Below are 19,657 nucleotides of genomic sequence, written 5' to 3'. Positions count from 1 at the left end.
ATGCAAAGTATATAAGCCTTGGAGAGGGAAGGGGATATTTTGGTGGAGACCACAGTGGGCCGATCAAGTTCTGGTAAATGTATGAATTAAACATTTGAACGGGGACTTTTAAAAAGGCTGTCACTTGAGTTGCAGTGATTTCATAAAAGAGATGGTCTATCTCCAGCAGCAGCAGTGCCTCCCAGCCATAATGTAAAAAATATACTAAACTGTCACACATGTATAATGAAATAAGCAAGATAACCTCTGTAGTTCCTTAATTTTACATGTAACCTATTGGTAAATCATCTCAATTGCAGTTTGTTTTTTGCATGAGACTTTCCCAGAGACTCACTTTCAGTCGAAGATGAAAGTTTGACGTGTGTGAAGATGGTGATGCTGATTCAGTAGTAATGTTCCACTTAAGAAACTGCAGCTTGGCTGTTTATGGTTATGCGGATCTGTAAGTCCGATATGTGAAGATAAATGTATGAGATGAATCTGGCTTCAATTCACCACTTCACCATCAGCGCTGCCAGGTTCCTCGTCTCCAAAATGTGTGTGCGCAAGGTTCAAAGTTTGCGTACCTGTACGCACATTCTCCCGCAATGTTTGTTTTTTTTTAAATCACAAACTTTGCGTGGGAAGTGGCGCGCGCATCTTCCAGGACCCGTTTTGTGCGTACGCAAGCTTTAGAGATAGAGGAAGTTGCGGAGGACAAGAATGTCCGCATTTCTTTGTCCTATGTCACGTCAGACCCATTTGTTTCTCCCAATGTTTTTTTTTTCCACAAATAGAAGGTAAACCGTTGGGATTGTCTTTGTTTATTAGGTAATCGTGGCGACATATTGGCCCGGTAGAAATCCAATGGATTTGTACACGGACCCCGAATTATGTATAAAATGCGTCATACTGTGAGCTGTCGCCAGGGGGAGTCCGGGGTCCGTGTCGGGGCTGCGCAGTGACCACACCGTTGAAGAAGAAGAGCGGGTGTAAACAAAGATATGGCTGACGAGAGGGAGAGAGGAGCAGGCCAAGACAACAACGACGACAACATGGGAAACCGACTGCAGCTCGTACCAGGTCAGAGGGGGACTTCTGCGAAGGTCGCTGCGTGTTTGTCCCGCAGCGCCCTTTTCTGCTTCTGCTGTCATTATCCGGCTAATCTGTCTTCACAGCAGGTCGCTTGTCTCGGTTCAAACCCTGACTGCGCCTCTATTTTACCACAGCCACGCTTTCGCTTTGTCTTTGAATTTACCTCCAGTAAATACATAAATACATTCATGATTCCAGTGGTGTGCCTGTGGGTTGACCGGGGCTGAAGGAGAGAGCTCCCCAGATTCACCGTCTTTGTATAAACTTGGCAGGTAATGACGACGAGGAGGAAGAGGAGGAAGATGACATGGAGACTGAAGACCGAGACAGTGAGGACGCAGAGAAACCTAACAACATCAACTTTGACCCCAGTCTACCCACATCGCATGCTGTGAGTGATGCAGCACCTTCGCCCTCACACCAGCCGATGTGAACTATTTTCTTTTAATACCCGTGAACCTGTTGCCATGTTGAACTACTTCACTGTCTGACGGATACCCAAGAGCTCAGAGGGACCCGGCTACACTTTTACTCACATCTCATGCCAATAAACACAACGATAATAGTAATTTTAGTTCTGTCTTCAGTCAGTTTTCAAAGTGCTCTTAGAAAAAAAAAAAGCATGATCGCTAAAATGCAGTTGTAACAGATTAAAACAAACACTGTAGACCTGAGGCCAACAGTGTGAGAATAAATAATGCAAATGACAACAGACTATTACAATATCAATGAGAGGATATAAAGGTAAAAAAAAAAAAAGGAAATCTGAAACATTGAAAGTTTATGGATGAAGTAAAATACAACAGAAGAAATAAAGCCAGATAAGTTAATAGCAGTAAAATTAGGCACTTGTGCATTGTTCCCATAATCTTTTTATATATTTGCCTGGAAGTGTCTGTTAATCTGCTGAATGTTGCATGTTCTTACCTTGTATTGACACTGAGGTCTCTGACTGCAGTACTTGGGAGCAGACATGGAGGAGTTCCATGGCCGCACAGTCCACGACGACGACAGCTGTCAGACCATCCCAGTGCTGCCACGCACAGCGGTGATGCTGGTACCCGGCCAGATGCTGCCTCTGCAGCTCTTCAGGCCGCAGGAAGTCAGTATGATGCGGAGCGTCATACAGAGAGACCGTACCTTTGCTGTCCTTGCACACAGGTGTGTGATGGTAAAATATTCTTTGTATCCTTTTGATATCTTTATCCTGCAGGTGGTTCTTACAAAGAAGATGGATTTATTTGTTGTCTGTCTTGGTAATGGGCAGCATTCGTAATCTTATGTACACCTACTGTATGTCGGATCACTTATCCTATGAAGTGTATTTCAGATTGTAAAAAAAAAACCAAAAACTGTCAAGTGTGCAGAAAGTCATTGATGTTTGCTATTCATTTTTAGTTTGAACTTGCAGGGTCAAACAGTAATCAAAACAGCTGCACACACGAATCTATCCATCATCCAAGTTTAGATGCTGAAATACAAAGACAGATGTTTTTAGTGTCATGAGCGTCAGTGAGTTTAACAAGTAAGATGTTTCATCTACATGGCTTAAAAAAAAAAATCACTTCCTATAAGTTCATCATCTTCATAGAAGTGCAGCAATAAATCTCTGCTCAATTTGAATGGTTTTGAGGTTTTATTTGCATTTCTTCGCAGTGACCCAAGTGAGCCGGAAGCAGAGTTCGGAACAACGGCAGAAATTTATGCGTACCGAGAGGAGCAGGAGTACGGCATCGAGACAGTCAAAGTGAAGGCCATCGGGAGGCAGAGATTTAAGGTCCATGAGATAAGAACTCAAGCAGATGGGTGAGTTGATGTTGCTTCATAAACCATTAAAATCAAAGGTCAGGACTTAATGCTTATTGTCAAACTGCGGCTCAAAGGGCTGTGACACAAAAGATAAAACCACACAATACAGAAAATAAAATCCTTTCAGTTTCTGATCATTTTAAACTATTTTTTTTTTTCATAATCACAACGAATCCTGGCATCTTTGGAGTGTGTAAATCTCTCATTTGATGGTGTTTTTCATGAGAATAGCCCATGTGACCGTCAGTCGAAATCTAACTGATCAGCAGTCTAGTAATTTACCGCTAGAGGGCAGAAGAACACCTATAAAGGAAACACCTTGGTCATCATTATGGCTTCCACCTATTGTAAGTGTTTTGGCCAGTCTTATAAACTGGCTCAAGAATGAAGGTTTTGGTCAAATGCAACTTACCAAGGAATCATTTAACAAATATCACCGGTAGTATGTGTGTGCTGGCAACATCAGTGGTCCAAAAGGTGCATTGATGCATGATGTAGAGCAAATGATGAACAGCAATCATTGTTGGAGTCATTAATGTTTCATCCTCATCAACGGAGGGATGAATTGTGAGCAAGAACTTGTACCGCTTCTAAATGAAATTGTCTCTTCTTGAGTTTATTAAAATAAACACGCAAGCCATTGGCCATTTTTCACTTGTGGGGGGGGGGGGGGGGGACTTGAAAATACAGTACCGGTAATTAAAAAGCGTTTGCATTTGTTGTAAAGTATAAACGCAGTTCAAATAAGTGACTACTTTCCATTACCTGTGGAATTGATTTACTGGCTTGGTCTTGTGGGCCCCAGTTATCTTTGCCTGATTATAGAGCGTTTACAACTTTGAAATGGGTGATGCAGGGTTAATAAGGTTGGAGAGGAAAGAATAGCTTTACCCCTGGTGGCCCTCATGTGTCATTGGTATTGAGGTCATCCAGGAAGTCTGGTCCATGAGATATGAAGCATGTAGGATGTGATGTACTTTATCAGTCCATCTGAGAGGACTGAACTCATCAAGTCTCGCAAAACACTTTTGACAGACGCACAGGAGAAGATGAATGAATTTACAGATTCGTCTGAAGATTTCCAGTGACTTACTTGTGAAACAGGATGTCGCTGCCATTTGCACTATATGAGCAATTACTTCCCCCACATTATAAAAGATCTCCTGGGTTTTTAATCGTTACTTGTAACATATTAATGTAAAACTGTCTTCTTGGTTGAGGATTAAGCCTGAGAAACGTCAATAGAGATCTCCTGTGCTCTTCAGTTTGATCATAGTTCAGTACATCCTGTACTGTTCGGGAAGTAAATGAGGTTTGTCATGAATGAAACTAAAGCTTTATTAAGACACATTTCCCTTTTCCACCTGTCACTGTTGTGTAATACTCACTAATTGATTGCCTTCATCCATTTGAACTAATAATGTTTACTGCAACCAGCATTTAAATTGTCGATCACTTATAGGTTATCTTCCCCCTTTTGTCTGATAAAGATAATTTGAAGGACGTGGGGGTTTATTTCCCTCAACATTTTCTCCCTGAGATTGCTTTCGGAATATTGAACATCAAGTTAACATTTTGAACCTCTGTGGCACTATTATATAGTTTTAGCAGATTCACTTTGTAAGTTCTTTGTCGTGTTGCTCCACACAGAAGGAACATGCAGAATAAATAGAATCGGGGTAAACTATCACTGAAGCAGAATTCAAATTGTCATGGGGAATATTAATATGTACAGAGATAAAGGGATAAAACACTGACTGGTATAGGAATAGAGAATGAAATTGACAGGAAAAAACGTAATAGCAACACTATTTACTATTTGTAAGTGTTGTATTTAGAGTCTTGTAGCCACAGAAAGGAAGGCTTTCCTTTTGCACTCTACTGCACTTTGGTGACTGGAAACCTTCCCCATATTCTGGCCCCAACAACTACACCATGTTCAAAGTCACTTAAATGATCATTCTTCCCCTATTTTTAATCTTCAGTTTGAATTTCAGAAGCACATCTTGACCATGTCTTCAAGCCTAAATATATTGAGATTCTGCCATGTGATTGGCTGTTTGGTTATTCACATCAATGCATCGACCATTACATTAGAAAGGCTGGATCGCCTCACTCTATAATTCTATATCTGTTTTGCTCAGCCTGTGTTCCCCACCACACTCTCCATCCCGCCTTCAGCTGACTTTGTTTCTCTGCTCAGGATCCGACAAGCCAAAGTACAGATCCTTCCAGAGCGAATCCTTCCGGACCCGTTGTCTGTTGTGCAGCAGTCTAGACTCTACAGACACCCGACATCAAGACCCCTGACTCCGACATGCAAGCAGATTCGGTGCTGGTTGAGTCACTATCAACAGGTCAGACACTTGCTTTAAGACCACATCTATACACAAGTTTCCAATTACACCATGTGCAGGAGCCTTTACAATTAAAACAAGAATACGACCAGACCTGGCTGCTCTTCGTGTCCAACGAGAGAGCTTTAATTTGAAACAGAGGCTTCCAATTTATTAATAGAAGAAGTCGCAAATCAGCTTTGTCCCTGGGGAAGAAAGTTGCATGAAAAACCAAATGAATCTTAACATATGACAATTTAGGTAGAAAACAATTCTTTCCTTTGTCGTGTGAGTTATATGAGGGGAAATATTATTTTCGTAATGAAAACAATCTTGTTTTTTGTCTCTTAGCACCACATATTGTCCATTTGTTGTTTACACACAGAACCCATAAACATTTGTATTCACGTACGATATCCAGTTTCACAATTGATCATTGAAAATCAAAACCTTTTTCAAAGCGTATCTTTATGTACTACTTTAGAAACGGAACGTCTGATAAACTCGCTGTAATTGGAAAGTTTCAATATTCATTTCAATATTTCTTTTTCTTTTTTCACCACAAACATTTTTGGAATAGAGGCATAGAGGATGGATAGGAATTGCATATTAGTGAAACATACAATCGTCAGCGTGTACTTATCAGTACCAATCTGAGGGTCGAAGAGAAACTGTGTGTGTCAAAGTCTCTCAGTCTAATGTGATTATTAAAGTAAATTCAATTCGCTAATTGTGCGTCTGTTGTTCATTTCAGAGGAAGTTTCACTGTGCCAGCCTGACGCCATGGCCACCCTGGGTCTACACACTCTATGACTCGGTGAGCGCTTTCGCCTGGAATTTCCTCCATATATAAACATTACGTCTGAGCGAATGTAAACCGTGATTTCTTTGCTTCCTGCCGTTTCGCCTCGCAGGAGTCGCTGATGAACAGGGTGAAGAGGCAGCTCCACGAATGGGATGAGAATCTGAAGGAAGACTCCCTCCCCACGAATGCCGTAGGTCAGCCCCCCTGCTCAGTTTTACGGCACGCAGACGGATCGCAGACGCTCGCACTTGTACACTGTTTGTGTTCCTTGTGTTCTTTCTCCTTCCTTCGTTTCATCCCTCGCTTGCCCTCCCCGTCTGGTTCCCGTCAGACTTCTCTTACAGAGTGGCGGCCTGTCTGCCCATAGACGACGCTCTGCGGCTCCAGCTGCTGAAGATTGGCAGCGCCATCCAGAGACTCCGCTGTGAGCTGGACATCATGGACCGGGTACGCAAAGATCACAGTCCCAAATCCGTGTCCCCACGACTCTCTCCTCTGCCACCGTGGGCTCAGACGTAACATCCCACCATGCTCTGGTGTTTAAATGTGTGCTGTACAGAACAGAATGTGTCTGTTTTACATTCTGGTGTTCGTTGGTATATTCAGATGATGGATGTGTTGTTGCTGCAGTGACTCAGTTTACAGGTGTCTATTGAAGTAAAAGCCTTCAGAAAGTGCTCAACAGAAGCAGATTTTTTTTTTTGCGGTGATGACAATGACTTATTCACGCCTCACCAGCTGTTTGTCTCCTCCAAAGAGTTGATCCTGAGCCAGATGAGAGTTTGGACCCAGAGTAAAGACTGTGGACGGCGTTGGAAACGGTTCTCACTTAGTCGTAGATGTTCTCGTTTCACTACTATCATCCATATCGGAAGATAAACAAAGCGAAGCAGCCTGGCCTCTGTCACGCCTGTTAGTACGATCCCAGTTCATTTTTAGACACGGCACACCAATGAACTGGTCCAGCAGGTCTGTACAATATGAAATACCTCAACTCGTGGATGGATCGGTCCAAAATCTGGAAAGAAAATGCACATCCCCGCTGAGTGATTAACGATTATCCAGTCATCCCCTAATTTCTCTGAATGTCAGTAGCCGCAGCAATAATGAAAACATAACGTGAAAGTAATTTTTTCCCGTGACTTCATTCAAACAATGAAACTTCCATATGTTTTAGATTTATCACTTATAAACTGATCTACTTTAAGTATCTCTTTGGGCTTATTCTTTATGGTTTTAGCTTTTAACTCCGCAAAATCAAAAGTACGCTCGTGTGTTTTCACTTTTTTTTTAATCCATTATTCTGTATAACAATCAACAGCTAAAAGTGTGAAACCTTGGAAACTCCCTTTTCTGTTTATTGGCCAAACAATTCAGCTGTACCTGCTGACACGTAACACATATTTCCACCAGAAAACACGACGCAGACCTCAGTGTAGGAAGATGAGCTTCTGAGCTCGTTGCTTTGACTGAACAATATGTAATTACAATAGAAATGATTAAACAACTGTGCCAGCTCTACAATAAAAACAAGGCATCGTGTGAATGGAGGGCTTAGATTTCTGCATATTGACACAATTTGTGACATATTATAGTTAAATATGCATTAAATACATAAAAGAACATGCATTAAGTAATACAACAATGGGATTATCATAATAGTAATCCATTAGATGAGTAAATATTTGAGTCCGTCCGTCTTGTGCAGAAATGAGCTGAAACACTGAGACTTGCCGTCTCTTCTCTCAGATATGCTGGTTTTTATGTGGGGATCTCTGTTTTACTGTGTTTTTTTTTAAGTTACTGATTCAACATCACAACAAAATAAAAAAGGGAAATTAAATATATCCCATAAATTTGATGAAGCACATTTGTCAACCCACATCTTTCTCCCCATCATTAGGTGTACAGAGTGTTTTAGTACTAATATTGTGCTACCTGATAGTGAAGCTGGACGGACAAAGTGCTTCTTTCTTCTGAGGACCCATTATATGCTTACTGTGTCTGTCTGAGTCATTCAATAATGCTTTTATTGAGCAATATCTCTAATCACACTAAAGTGAAAGACACTGGACTTTGCTGGAGTGACTCTTTTCGGGATAATTATCGCCGTGTTCTCAAAGAGCCTCAACGGCGAAAAAATGTGCTTTGAGAATTTTCAACATGTGGTTCATGTAAGGTCTCGCTCTCTCTCTCTAACGCTCGCTGTTATTTCTCCTCCCCAGTGCACATCGCTGTGCTGTAAGCAATGCCAGGACACAGAAATTACCACAAAAAAGGAGATCTTCAGGTGAGGATTCGTTCTCAAAAGTCTGCTTGTTGATACATTTGTTTTTGTTTTTTTTACATCAACTGCTACTGCTGTGGGCTGGAGACTTTTCAACAGGCAAATTCTAAGAATTTTAACTGTTGTTAATCACCAATATTATGAGTCTTGGATCATTTTAGCAACCTAACCTGGTAGATGACTCACAAAAATGTTGCAAAATGTGACAGCTGAACAAAATTGTTATTTAATTATGTGTTGTGAATATTGTTATTTGTTTTTATATTAATCACAGCAGCACATTGGTGTGGTGGTTAGCACTTCTACTTCATGTCCTGGGCCCCAGGTTGGGCTTGGGGCCTTTATGTGAAGAGTATACATGTTCTTCTTGTTCAAGGAGAGGTTTTTGCCAGGTTCAGCCCAAAATGTACATTTTAGGTTAAGTTAGGTTAAAATGTCAGTTTGAGGTTAACCCTAAATTTCCCCTCGGAGTGAATGTAAGATGTATGTGGTCGTCTGTCTCTGTGTGTTTGCTCTTTGACGGACTGTTGATGTGTCCTGCCTTCACCCATAATCAGCTGGGTTAAGCTCCTGGTCCCTGTTAAAAGATGGATATTAATGTAGAGCTTTTCAATGTTCAGACATTATAAAAAAAAATTGTACGTACTTGTTATTAGGTCTGATGCTGAGGGGGCGGTGTGTCTTTTAATTTTGCAGAGAGACAGCATTTTAAATTTTTTTTCCCCCAAAAACAAGAGAATTAGATAATTTATCTCAGTAATGGCTTAGATGATGCTCAAAACAACAGCACTCAACCAGGAGCAAAACAGGTCTTGTTTACGGCAATGACTTTTGATGTCGCTTTTAGATTTCCTTTCTGAAGTGTAATGACGGGAATCGTTCATGTGTGAAAGTCCAGGCCAGTTCCAGTGTTTGTCTGTGAGTTGTGTAAGGTTTGGCATTCCGTCATGATTAGAAGTGTCTCTGGTCACACTCGATCACGGTTACATAATGTCATTTTCAAACTCTTATGTCTGTTTGTGTGAGGGTCCTCAGTGGCATACAAAAAACCCCAACACACACAGAACTGTCCAGGCCTTCACTGGATGTTTACAAGAAGAGTGCATTAACTTTAATGAGTAATATTTCCTGTAATGTAATTTCAGCAAAGGTCCAGGTTACCCACGTTTTAAGCACAAGTCCTGTGACTAAAGACTCCAAGTGTGTGTGTCCCTAATGCATTTTCAATTAGGAGCTCAATTAGAGCATAAGTTCACATTACATTCACAGATGACTTCATTAAAAGGTGACGCAGAACAAACCTTTCGGTGCGGACTGCCTATTAAACCTTTTGGGCCGTGTGGTGACATAACATTTTTTAGAAGCTCAGTTAGATGTGACTTGGCTTATATCTGAACGCCAATAAATGCTTTTTTTTGGTCATTTCTCACCATAAACAATCTGAACATACACATTTCTATGCAGTGAAATGAGTTTTGAATGTAAACTAATCCTCCCCCCTATTAGTTTGGGTTCTGATTTTCAGATTTTGACCGGCCGACTGTGTCTGCTGATTATGATGAGGCTTTGCCACAGTTGTAAATATGCTGGATAACGATAACATTTTCTGGAGCGCTTAATTCAGTAATCACTCCAATCACATAATCACATTGTAACTGATTTCATTAATTCTTTGAGCTTTTCCACACCGGTCGGTGATGAACTAACAACAAATCACGATAAATGCTTGCCAGTCAAGAATTAACACGAAAACTATTCAAACCAACAGCAATCTGTTTGGAGTTTGCTATTGATGTTTACATGCGCTTTATCCAAAGAGGATGTCAGGTTGTGTAATTGTCTGTCTGTCATTGGCCTGTAATAGACTGGCAAAAACCATAGACAACCCTGCCTTTGCCCTGAGGCAGCAGGAATCGGGCTCACCACCCAAACCTCTCAAGTTGGATAAGTTGTTATAAGAGACGTGTGGCCATCACATTTTGCTTTGTTAATCCCAGAGGGGAATTCTTTAACCTCTGCCATGGTCTCAAGTCTTTGGAAGACTTCGACAGGTTTTCCTCAAAGATTGTATTTGGCTCCATCCATCATCCGTCAACTCATGAGCAGCCTCCCCGTCCCTCGTGAAGAAAAGCATCCCCACAGCATGATTCTGCCTCCACCATGTTTCACTCCGTGAGATGGTCAAAGCTTGTTTTGTTTTAGTTTTTTTATAACTTACCACTGCTTTCAACTTCTCCACAACTTTCTCCCTGACCTGTGTGGTCTGTTCCCTCGGTCTTCGTCATGCAGTGTTTTCACAAACGTCCACTGATGAAGGTCTCAGGCCTTCACGGAACAGCTGGATTTGTACTGAGTTGGGGTTGCACACAGGTTGTACTTGATTGTACTGGATTTTGTTTCGAGGTATTGGAGTGAAGGGGTCTGAATACAGTTCCACACCACACTTTTCAGTGTTGCATATGGAAAAAATAACTTGAAAAGCATGGATCATTTTCCTTGGTCTATAATTCATGAAAGCACCTCAAAATACATTTACATTTTTATTTTGAAATTGTTTAAAATATATATTGAAGCAAGATGCTCTCTTCAAAGCTGCGTTTGTTGGCTGTGGGGAAACTGGGTAGTTGAACTCTAGTCATAGGTTCCACATTTACATTGTTCATACTTTACATTTAGTTTTGCTTTATCTTGACCTCCCATTGTGTTTTTATTTCAGTGACCCAAAGTTTCATGTGTTCATTGTGATATTTAAATTTGTGTGTCATACTAATCTCTCTCTCCCCCCCAGCTTGTCTCTGTACGGCCCCATGGCAGCGTACGTCAACCCTCACGGTTACGTCCACGAGACACTGACGGTCTACAAAACCAACAACCTCAGCCTGGTCGGCAGACCGTCCACGCTGCACAGCTGGTTTCCAGGGTAACTCGTGGCTTTTAGCTCACTCTTCCCGAAGAGTGCGACACAAACTCGACATGTATTGACTCTCACCTCTGACTGTGCTTTAAATTGCTCTCATAAAACACATCGCTTAAATCTCTTTAAAAATTGCACCCCAGGTCTATAATAATAATTGACATTATATTTGCACAGCTGTAATGCCATTGGGAAGCTTTGGAGCATCACATTTCTCAATAGGTTATTTATTATTTCCTTGTTAATGGTTTCGGAGAGATGTTATGCAACACCCGTTGCTTCTTGAGAGCAGCAGGAGAGAAAGCGTTCCCTATAGCCATGTAGATGAAATGAAAGTGCTCCTCTAATGAAATGGCATCTCGTTTAATGTCTCGTCACATAGTGCTGTGCGCAGTTAATTATTCAGGCGCCACTTACAGCTCCTCTTTTGGTTATTTTCAACTGACATGGTCAGATTTGAGTGTGTGGCAGTTCAAGAGCTGTTTGGTTTTCGAATGCAGAATCGAGCCTAATTAATTTGAAGTGCGTGGATCAGTATGTAGACCCCCAAAGTTCAATGTTCAATGTTTCTCCCCAGACAGAAACTGTCAACCCACCCATGATTTGTTTTGGCAAACAAACCTATTGACCCAAACTGATCTGATTTCATTTTAAATTTAAGTTTGTGGAACCAGAGTCCAGATTAATTGAAATATTCACGAAACACTTCAAACATGTAAACTTAAAAATGGATGACAATAATAACTCACTGGCGACCTGTCCAGCCTGAACCCTCACCCTTCGTTGAGCTGGGATTTCCTCCAGCACCCTGTGACCCTGCACAGGATGAAGTGGTATAGAAGATGGATGGATTGGTTGTTTAAAGTTTACAAAAACTATCGCATACAAAGGGGGCTCCATCGAACGCAACACAAAGGTCTGAATCAAACAAAGGCCAAGCTGAAGTTGCCAACCTGAGATAAATTACATCAAATACAACTGGTTCAACGTAGGAAAACCAAAGAAGCATTTAGTTTTCAATATTTATACATTGTTGACCTCGCAAGAAAAGTCTGTGAGCTTTATTTGAACATGTGGTTTCAGTCGAAGTGTCTCACATTTCAGCCTTGACATTGGAACTTTCACAGAGATTCCCACCTGAGGATATAAGACTGCAACATGGCTCACATGTTTCCAATTGTTCCATAATTTTTTAAAAGCGATTATGAAACTCAAAATTTATTTGATTCTAAAGCTGACAGAATGCCAAGATTGCACAGATATCTTGTGAGAAGCTGAGCTTTCTGCACATGAATTGGTAATTGGTATACATAATACCAATTACAACTCAGTCATTTCACATCACTCAACACTGAAGTAAATAAAAGAATACACATTGCTCAAACTGTTTTAATTTACAATGCTATTATTATTAGTTGTATTATTATTATTACAGTATTCACAATATGTAATGACCTGAGGTTGGACTGCATTTTTCCAGGTATAAATTAGTTATAAAAAAGTTCTTCTTCCTAAGTAACAAAATGCATAAAGACCCAAGTAAAAGAAACATGTCCCTTTACCTTTACTTTAACCAAAACCAACGAAAGGCATTTTTATGTCATATGCAAACACAGAAAAGCGCAAACGGTATCACCCTGTGATTGTTTCAACTCTGCACAGGTGATCTAGTAATTGCAATGACGTGGACTAGCCTGGGGATGGTTACTGCGCTTTCAGATTTGCATTTGTCCTGGCATGTCCCAATATCGTAACACTTTGACTGAACCGACCACTGCGGGAAGCAATCAATCGCTAAAGTGTTAAAACAGGAGTGCAGGATATCGGTAATCTAAACGAGTCCCCGTCTTTCCCCGTCTTTCCCCCGCAGGTATGCCTGGACGATCGCTCAGTGTCGGACCTGCGGGTCACACATGGGCTGGAAGTTCACAGCCACCAAGAAGGACTTGTCTCCGCCTCGTTTCTGGGGTCTGACCCGCTCAGCCATGCTCCCTCGTATCCCGCAGGCTGAGGGAGAGGAGGGGAGAGAGGACTCCCGCCTCTTCTGTCTGTGACAACCAAGACCATCCGTTGGCCTCAATGAAAAAAAAAACAACAAAAAAAACGCTCCGTCAACCTTCCCAAGCCCGAAGCTGCAGCTACAGCCTGGCGGTTGATACTTGCAGTAATCGATGCATCACTCCACCTGTCACCCCTCTGGCAGCAAATCCATCATATTAGTGGAAAAGGTCAACTCAACCTTTTAAGTGGCACTCAGAGAGCCGGTTTGAACAGGGTGGCTGTAAAGGTTGTTCTTACATGTTCTCAAACTGCAGCAAGATGTTGTGAAAGAGATGGACAATGACATAATAAACACGCTGGTTGCATAACACGTGGTCAGCATGCAGAGGCCAGGTCTGCATCCTGTCCAGCTGCTCGTCCATAAGGCTCACACACATGCACAGAAAGGATTTTTTTTGATGTGTGACTGAGTGCAGCTGACACACTTATATCAAATCAGTTGTAAAAACTCGCGTACAGTAAAGTTCCCTGTCATCTCTGCTTGCAGTTACACCCTTTGTGAGTGTCTCGGGATATAGTTCAGCTGCTGCGGACGAGTAAGGAAAACTAAACAGAGGAGCACCAGTGTGTCTCGACGGACAATATTCTGACCTGTGAGATTGAATGGGATGTATTTTTATATGCGAGGAGACAAGAAAAGACCCCAACACTGAAAATCGATTCTTTTTTGTGTATCAAGCCAAATACATTGAAGCAACCGAGACGAGGTTCTGTGACGTACCAATGTCGTCTGTTTGTTTTGTAATCCGGCTCACCTGTGTTTTCTGTGGTCGCACGAGTTAAAAGTTGGGGATGTATTTGTGCCTCACGGCAGACTGTTAATTAAAACGTCAAAGTGAATTAAGACGGAAACGAGAGGAGAGCATTTACCTCCCCCCCCCATTAATTTATTTGTTCACAATGTGTGACCCGTCGATGGCGTGCCTATGCTCCGCTCAGTGTCTTTTCATGGCTTCACGAAATTCTTTGAATGAAAGATCATAAATAATATGTGAGGACCGATCATTCATGATATGTCCTCACGAATTCTATATTTTCTTTTGAGCGTCATCTGGGTCTTTAGTATTTTTAGTTGTGAAAGTTTTACTTCTTGCACAGTTTTATAAATGTCAGTTCAGATAAAATATCAGTGAAATGTCACATGCCTACTGTTTGTAAGTTTCTTTTCTTTTTTTTCTTCCTTTAAATATCTTCATGCTGGGATTTATAAAATGTTGTTTTTCTCGTGTTTGTGGATTGAGGGCAATACGAAGTCATTAACAAGCTGGGAGGGTTTGGCTGCAGAAAAGCTTTAGGATGTGATGAACTTTGGGGAAAGAAACTATTTTATTGATAAGAGGGGAGAAGATTAATAATACTGTTCAATCTGTGAAATAAATATTAAACTTTCACCAACAGCTTCCCCTCTTGTGATTATGTTCTCTACGTCGCTGTGAGTCCAGTCGCTCACTGTCATTAGTCTATAAAATTTAGAAGTGGATGCTTCAGTGATGAAATGGGTTGCCTGGTTTCAAAGAAGGCCTTTGCTTGTTTTTCCATGTCATGCGATGTACCACCGAGTAAAATAAACATGCAGATTACAAACATTGTCTGATTTGCACGTTTTTCACGAGAAGGTTCTTCGTGTTCGTGGTGTTAGTGGAAGAAAACTCGAGTGACCTGGCGGTGCACACGGCATGTGCATCTTTTTAAATGACACCTTTTAAGCCAAGATAATGAAATAAAGAGGCTCCCGTCTTTCCAGGAGGTGGTGCGTCTTCAGAAAGATGCACATGTGCTTTTCATTGTACTTCGCTGTGTGCACGTAATGTGTTTTTAGTGCATTAATATCTCGTGCAGATTCACGTGGCTGAAGCGTCATTTGTATGCCTGCACAAGGAGACTTTAATGGATTTCTGAGGGTGGTAGAGGAGACAGCTGTGATTCACTGATCCTTTGAACATGAGACATAGAAGTGCAATTATAATGACGGAGTGCACAGCTTTTGGTGCATTAGGCATCTCTCATTTCTCGTCTCTCCAGCTTACGCCGAAAAACCTTTAACCTCTCGTAGCTTCAGCATTGGGTGCCGTTCTTTGCTGGGTACGTTGGCTGTGTCGGTTTTTAGGTGTTTCAGCCAACAATACTTTTATACATTTTATATTTGGTTCTGGCATTGTCGGAAAATGCATACACAAACAAATCCAGATTCATAATAATAAAAACTTCAAGTGAAATTTCTATGGTTTCTAACAGTAGACAGATGGGTGGAGCTCACCTTGATGGAACCCCCCCCCCCCCCCCCACTATCTTCAGTCGGTCATGCTCTCAAAACCATTTTTTAAGGTTTTGCTCCACTGGTAGAATATGCCTGTAATATAAATGATGTTGCTAGTGTTTTGTTTTGTTTTTATTTTAAATGTAACTGTCCTCCAAACATAAAAACCTGCTGTCTTTCTTTCAAAAGAACATTTCTTTCAAGTTTTTGTAATGACTCAGAACACTCCAGAGAGGTCCATAATGAGTTGGGTTGGCTGCCTGTCAAAAGCAGATTCAAATATAACTTGATAAAATTTATCAGGATTATTATTTTAACAAAAATCTTGTTTTTTCAAGTCATGTTTACTGGCAGATGTAGTGATGTCATTAGATGTTGCTAATTGACAATTAGAATGTTGTGGATGGTTGAAACTGGCGTAGATATATTGTTATTGGTAGTTTGAAAGGTAAAGAAAACCTGAGCCATAGTTTGCACAATAGTAGTCTAGTCTCACCATTTTTGTCATGAAATAACAATTAACTTATATTGAACCCTGTGAAATACTTCATAGTGGTACATTTCAATCCTGGCAAGCTGTTGAAGGATGAATCAACATTAACCCCAACACCTTTTTATGGTCAGAATATAATAGTGACATCATCATTATTTGTTTTCCACAATTCAAATAATGTAAATATGACAGATTTCTCGGGGATTTCTGTACATATATATTGTAGTTGCATTTCGAGTGTGTTTGAATTATACATATCGTCTGTTACAATAATATCGACATACAAACAGTCCCTAACATTTACATACAAATGTTTTGTTTAAGCTCCTGGTGAGCTTCTTCTCATGTGTGGGATTCTGTCCTATCTTTCCTATCTTAATGGGCTGATGGCGTTTGCTAACTTGTCACCAAATAGTAGATAATCAACCGCAACTCACCTTTTTGCACTCCCATGCAGATCATTGCTCTTTAAGGTTTGGTCGTCTTCAATAAAGCATCCGAAAATATCTCTGATTAATGAAAACCTGTAGCCCTTTCCTCCACATGAATAAATGAGCAAAGCAGGCCTGAAGGTTGTGATTGTTTTGTCGCCGTTGTTCACTGCATGTTCTTGTTGCCTGTTTCGCAATTAAGTTTGATGGAAGAAGCTTATGCCAGCATCTGTATCGCACTCCATGTGACCGCTGTATATGTGTTCATGTGATGCAAGTCCATATTACACCTTATTATCTTCAAATGATAGCCAACGTGCGTGTCATAAATAGACTCTAATGCAAGGCTGACGTCAAAGCTTAGGCTTATACAATATTGTTGTAACATCCATTACAATTGATTACCCAAGTCTCACCCAGTGACAGTTAATAGTTAAGATCCTGCAATTTGTGATGCCTTGATCAGCAAAACAAACTTGCAAAAAGTATAAAACTGAAGACATTTGCACTAACATATCAGCTCTTATATAATGTACATATATTATCTGAATGTTGTCGAACTATTTTCATGATAAAACGGCTTCGAATGAATGAAAATATCTATATATGTTGCATTATATTGAGCTGAACCAAGTTAATGTGGGAATATATATATATATATATATATATAATATGCATGAGAAATTATGTAATCGTGGCTGTGCCCATAAATATAAATCCACATGGGAAGATCTCAATAACCTTCAAATTCTGATTTTGCTCGCAATCAGATGTGAGTCAGTCTGCGTTGAAGGGAATGCATGGATATGTTTATTGTAATTGTTTGTGGAGTCATGTCTGGGGTACAATTGTCTCCAATTATTTCCACTGTGTTTTTCAACACATTAAACAGCCAAAAGTGATGCAATCACATGGCACATGAGCATGAATACATTAGAAAAATAACACGTGCCTGGCCACGGACATGACAAAGGCCCCGTCTCCTTCACTGAGGATGATAATTACAGAAAGAGAAAACAATTAATATGAAGTTCTGTGTCTCAGATTATTATCATAATGTCCTTTTCCAACCACTTTAAGTCATAATGTCTCTCACGAAGATTATTCTATAGCTCTGTGTGGTCTTTGTGTAGCTGTCTTGTCACACTTCACTCTGCTTGTGGTATTTTTACATTTTACTTTAATATTGTAACTGTCTGTAGTGTCATTGTTTATCCTCTGAGCTATTTGATGAACGGAATTCAATTATTAAGCACAAACTCCAGCAGTTTTGAAGCTCAATAGATGAACAATCGAGATCCCCTATTCTATACTGCCAATGTGCTCACTGAGGATTTTTCCCAAAGGACACGTAACTTAAAAGACTGACCAAGATGACTGAGCCTTCGATATTCAGATTGGATGACGATTCACTCGACACTGAACCCGCAGCGGCCACATTCATTTATGTTAATGGATGTTTTCCATCTCAGTGTCACTATTTTGTTTCAAATCCCTCCACAAATGTATACATTTGATTGTTTTGGGTCTTTATATTATATTTAAAAAGTCAGTTATGGACCATTGGTGTCTCAGACATACACATAACTATTTGATGCATTACGGTAATCCACTCATAAAGTGTTTTAAAGTTTTATTTCTTTATAAAGATGCAAAAGTGTGAATGAGACTTCTCAACTATACAAGCCTTTTGCCAAACATTTGCAGGACTTGTTGTTGCTGAAAACTCTTGATTTCTGGTTCAGAATGTATGTTGGGCTTTGTTGTTGAATACATTTTGCAGAAATGCAGACCCATCCCAACAAAAACCTCCAATCATGCTTCACACAACATGTTCCTCGTCAGTCTGTAGTTCATCGTCAGTCCAGACCTCTCGTTTACACAAGCCTCCAGCCCAGCTTTCGGGGTTTTGCCCAGTGTTGTGCATCTGCTCTTCACTCGGGCTTTGTTTGGCGTCCGTGCGCCTCGCACTGAGTCCACTCCTGGCCAGACTCCTGCGGACGGTGGAGGGATGGACCAGAGTCCCGCAGCTCACCGCCAGCTCCGAGGTGATGTCGCCGCTGGACATCTTGCGGTTGCGGAGACGAGTCGCCTCAATGTGTCGCTCCTCCGCTCCGCTCAGCTTCCTGGGCCGCCGCTGCGCCTCTGGTCCTCCACCCTGCCCGTCTCTTTGTGCTTGTGCAGGAGCGCCTGCACCGCACATCTGGAAACACCTGTCTGCCGCGAGATCTCCACCTGGGACAGACCCTGCTGGTGCAGCGTCACCACCCGGCGTCTGGTCGCTATGCTCACTTTCGCCATGATGACCACAGATATAAAACACAGGTTTTTAAATGTATGATGATGTCAGAAATAATCGATTCCACCACATCGCGGCCAAGTGCCGATTCTACGAAATCCTGAATTGACGAGTGGGTGGATTTTGGAATCTCCATCCTTTCTTGTTCTCTGGAGATATGGTTGAGGATTACGACACTGCCATCTAGCTACTGGATGGAGAAGGACATCAGGGTGGAGATACTTTTTTTTTTTTTTTTTTACTTTTATTTATGAAAAAAACAAACAATACAATTACAAACTCTCACAGACGAAAACCAATCTCAGAAATAAACAATGAACATTTTTAATGAACATGCTTGGGAGCATTAACAAAGTCGTCTTTAATAATGAATCAGTAATCGTTTAAATCAAATTCAAAGCTTATGAGGAAAAGAAAAATGAGCACCCATAAAACTAGTATATAAAAGAAAACCACTTCTTAAAACAATAAGATTTTGGATATCTGGTGATACATTTTTCTTGCCCTTTTCCACTCCGCCAATTTCTGCAGTGCTGAAAAACACAATATAAATTCATTAATAAAACAAGGAAATGATGGTTTCTTATTTTTCTATTTCGAACAGTGGATGTGATGTTTTGCCAAAAAAAAATCACTATATTAGTAATACCCGAGGAAGCCATGTTTAAATCATCCATTAAAAAAAACTAAATGTGAGTTTCATTGAGAACAGTGTTAGTTTCAGTGATAACCAGTTTTTAATATCCAACCAGGATGGGGAGAGTACTGAACATGTAATATAAAGATTTCTTCCAATATTGATGATGACTTTTTAACTATTAGATGTTTTCCCTCATACTCAGCAGCAGTTATGTACTGTGGCCTGGAAGTGCAAAACACTACAAACTACAA

At 40.7% G+C, this 19,657-nt stretch overlaps 1 protein-coding gene across 1 annotated transcript; it reads left to right on the top strand.

Moving 5' to 3' along the window:
- The first annotated feature begins 956 nt into the window (after positions 1-956).
- crbn (cereblon) lies at positions 957-14,817 on the top strand. Its single transcript, XM_080495104.1, has 11 exons — positions 957-1,062; positions 1,347-1,465; positions 2,033-2,235; positions 2,731-2,880; positions 5,087-5,240; positions 5,974-6,036; positions 6,134-6,218; positions 6,356-6,471; positions 8,250-8,314; positions 11,100-11,231; positions 13,096-14,817. Exons 1-11 carry the CDS (start codon positions 984-986, stop codon positions 13,277-13,279), a joined length of 1,350 nt encoding a protein of 449 aa, XP_080351230.1. The 5' UTR covers positions 957-983; the 3' UTR covers positions 13,280-14,817.
- Positions 14,818-19,657: the final 4,840 nt, after the last annotated feature.

Source organism: Blennius ocellaris (assembly GCF_963422515.1).
Source record: "Blennius ocellaris genome assembly, chromosome: 4".
Lineage (NCBI taxonomy): Eukaryota > Metazoa > Chordata > Actinopteri > Blenniiformes > Blenniidae > Blennius > Blennius ocellaris.
Note: the sequence above shows the minus strand (reverse complement) of the source record. Positions and strands in the feature narration are given on the sequence as shown.

Excerpts from the sequence above, each read along its gene's own strand:
- crbn (XM_080495104.1), top strand. The coding sequence starts at position 984 with ATGGCTGACGAGAGGGAGAGAGGAGCAGGCCAAGACAACAACGACGAC. Across the intron at positions 6,037-6,133 it reads TCTACACACTCTATGACTCG|GAGTCGCTGATGAACAGGGT; the intron begins GTGAGCGCTTTC and ends TTCGCCTCGCAG. Across the intron at positions 11,232-13,095 it reads CTGCACAGCTGGTTTCCAGG|GTATGCCTGGACGATCGCTC; the intron begins GTAACTCGTGGC and ends TTTCCCCCGCAG.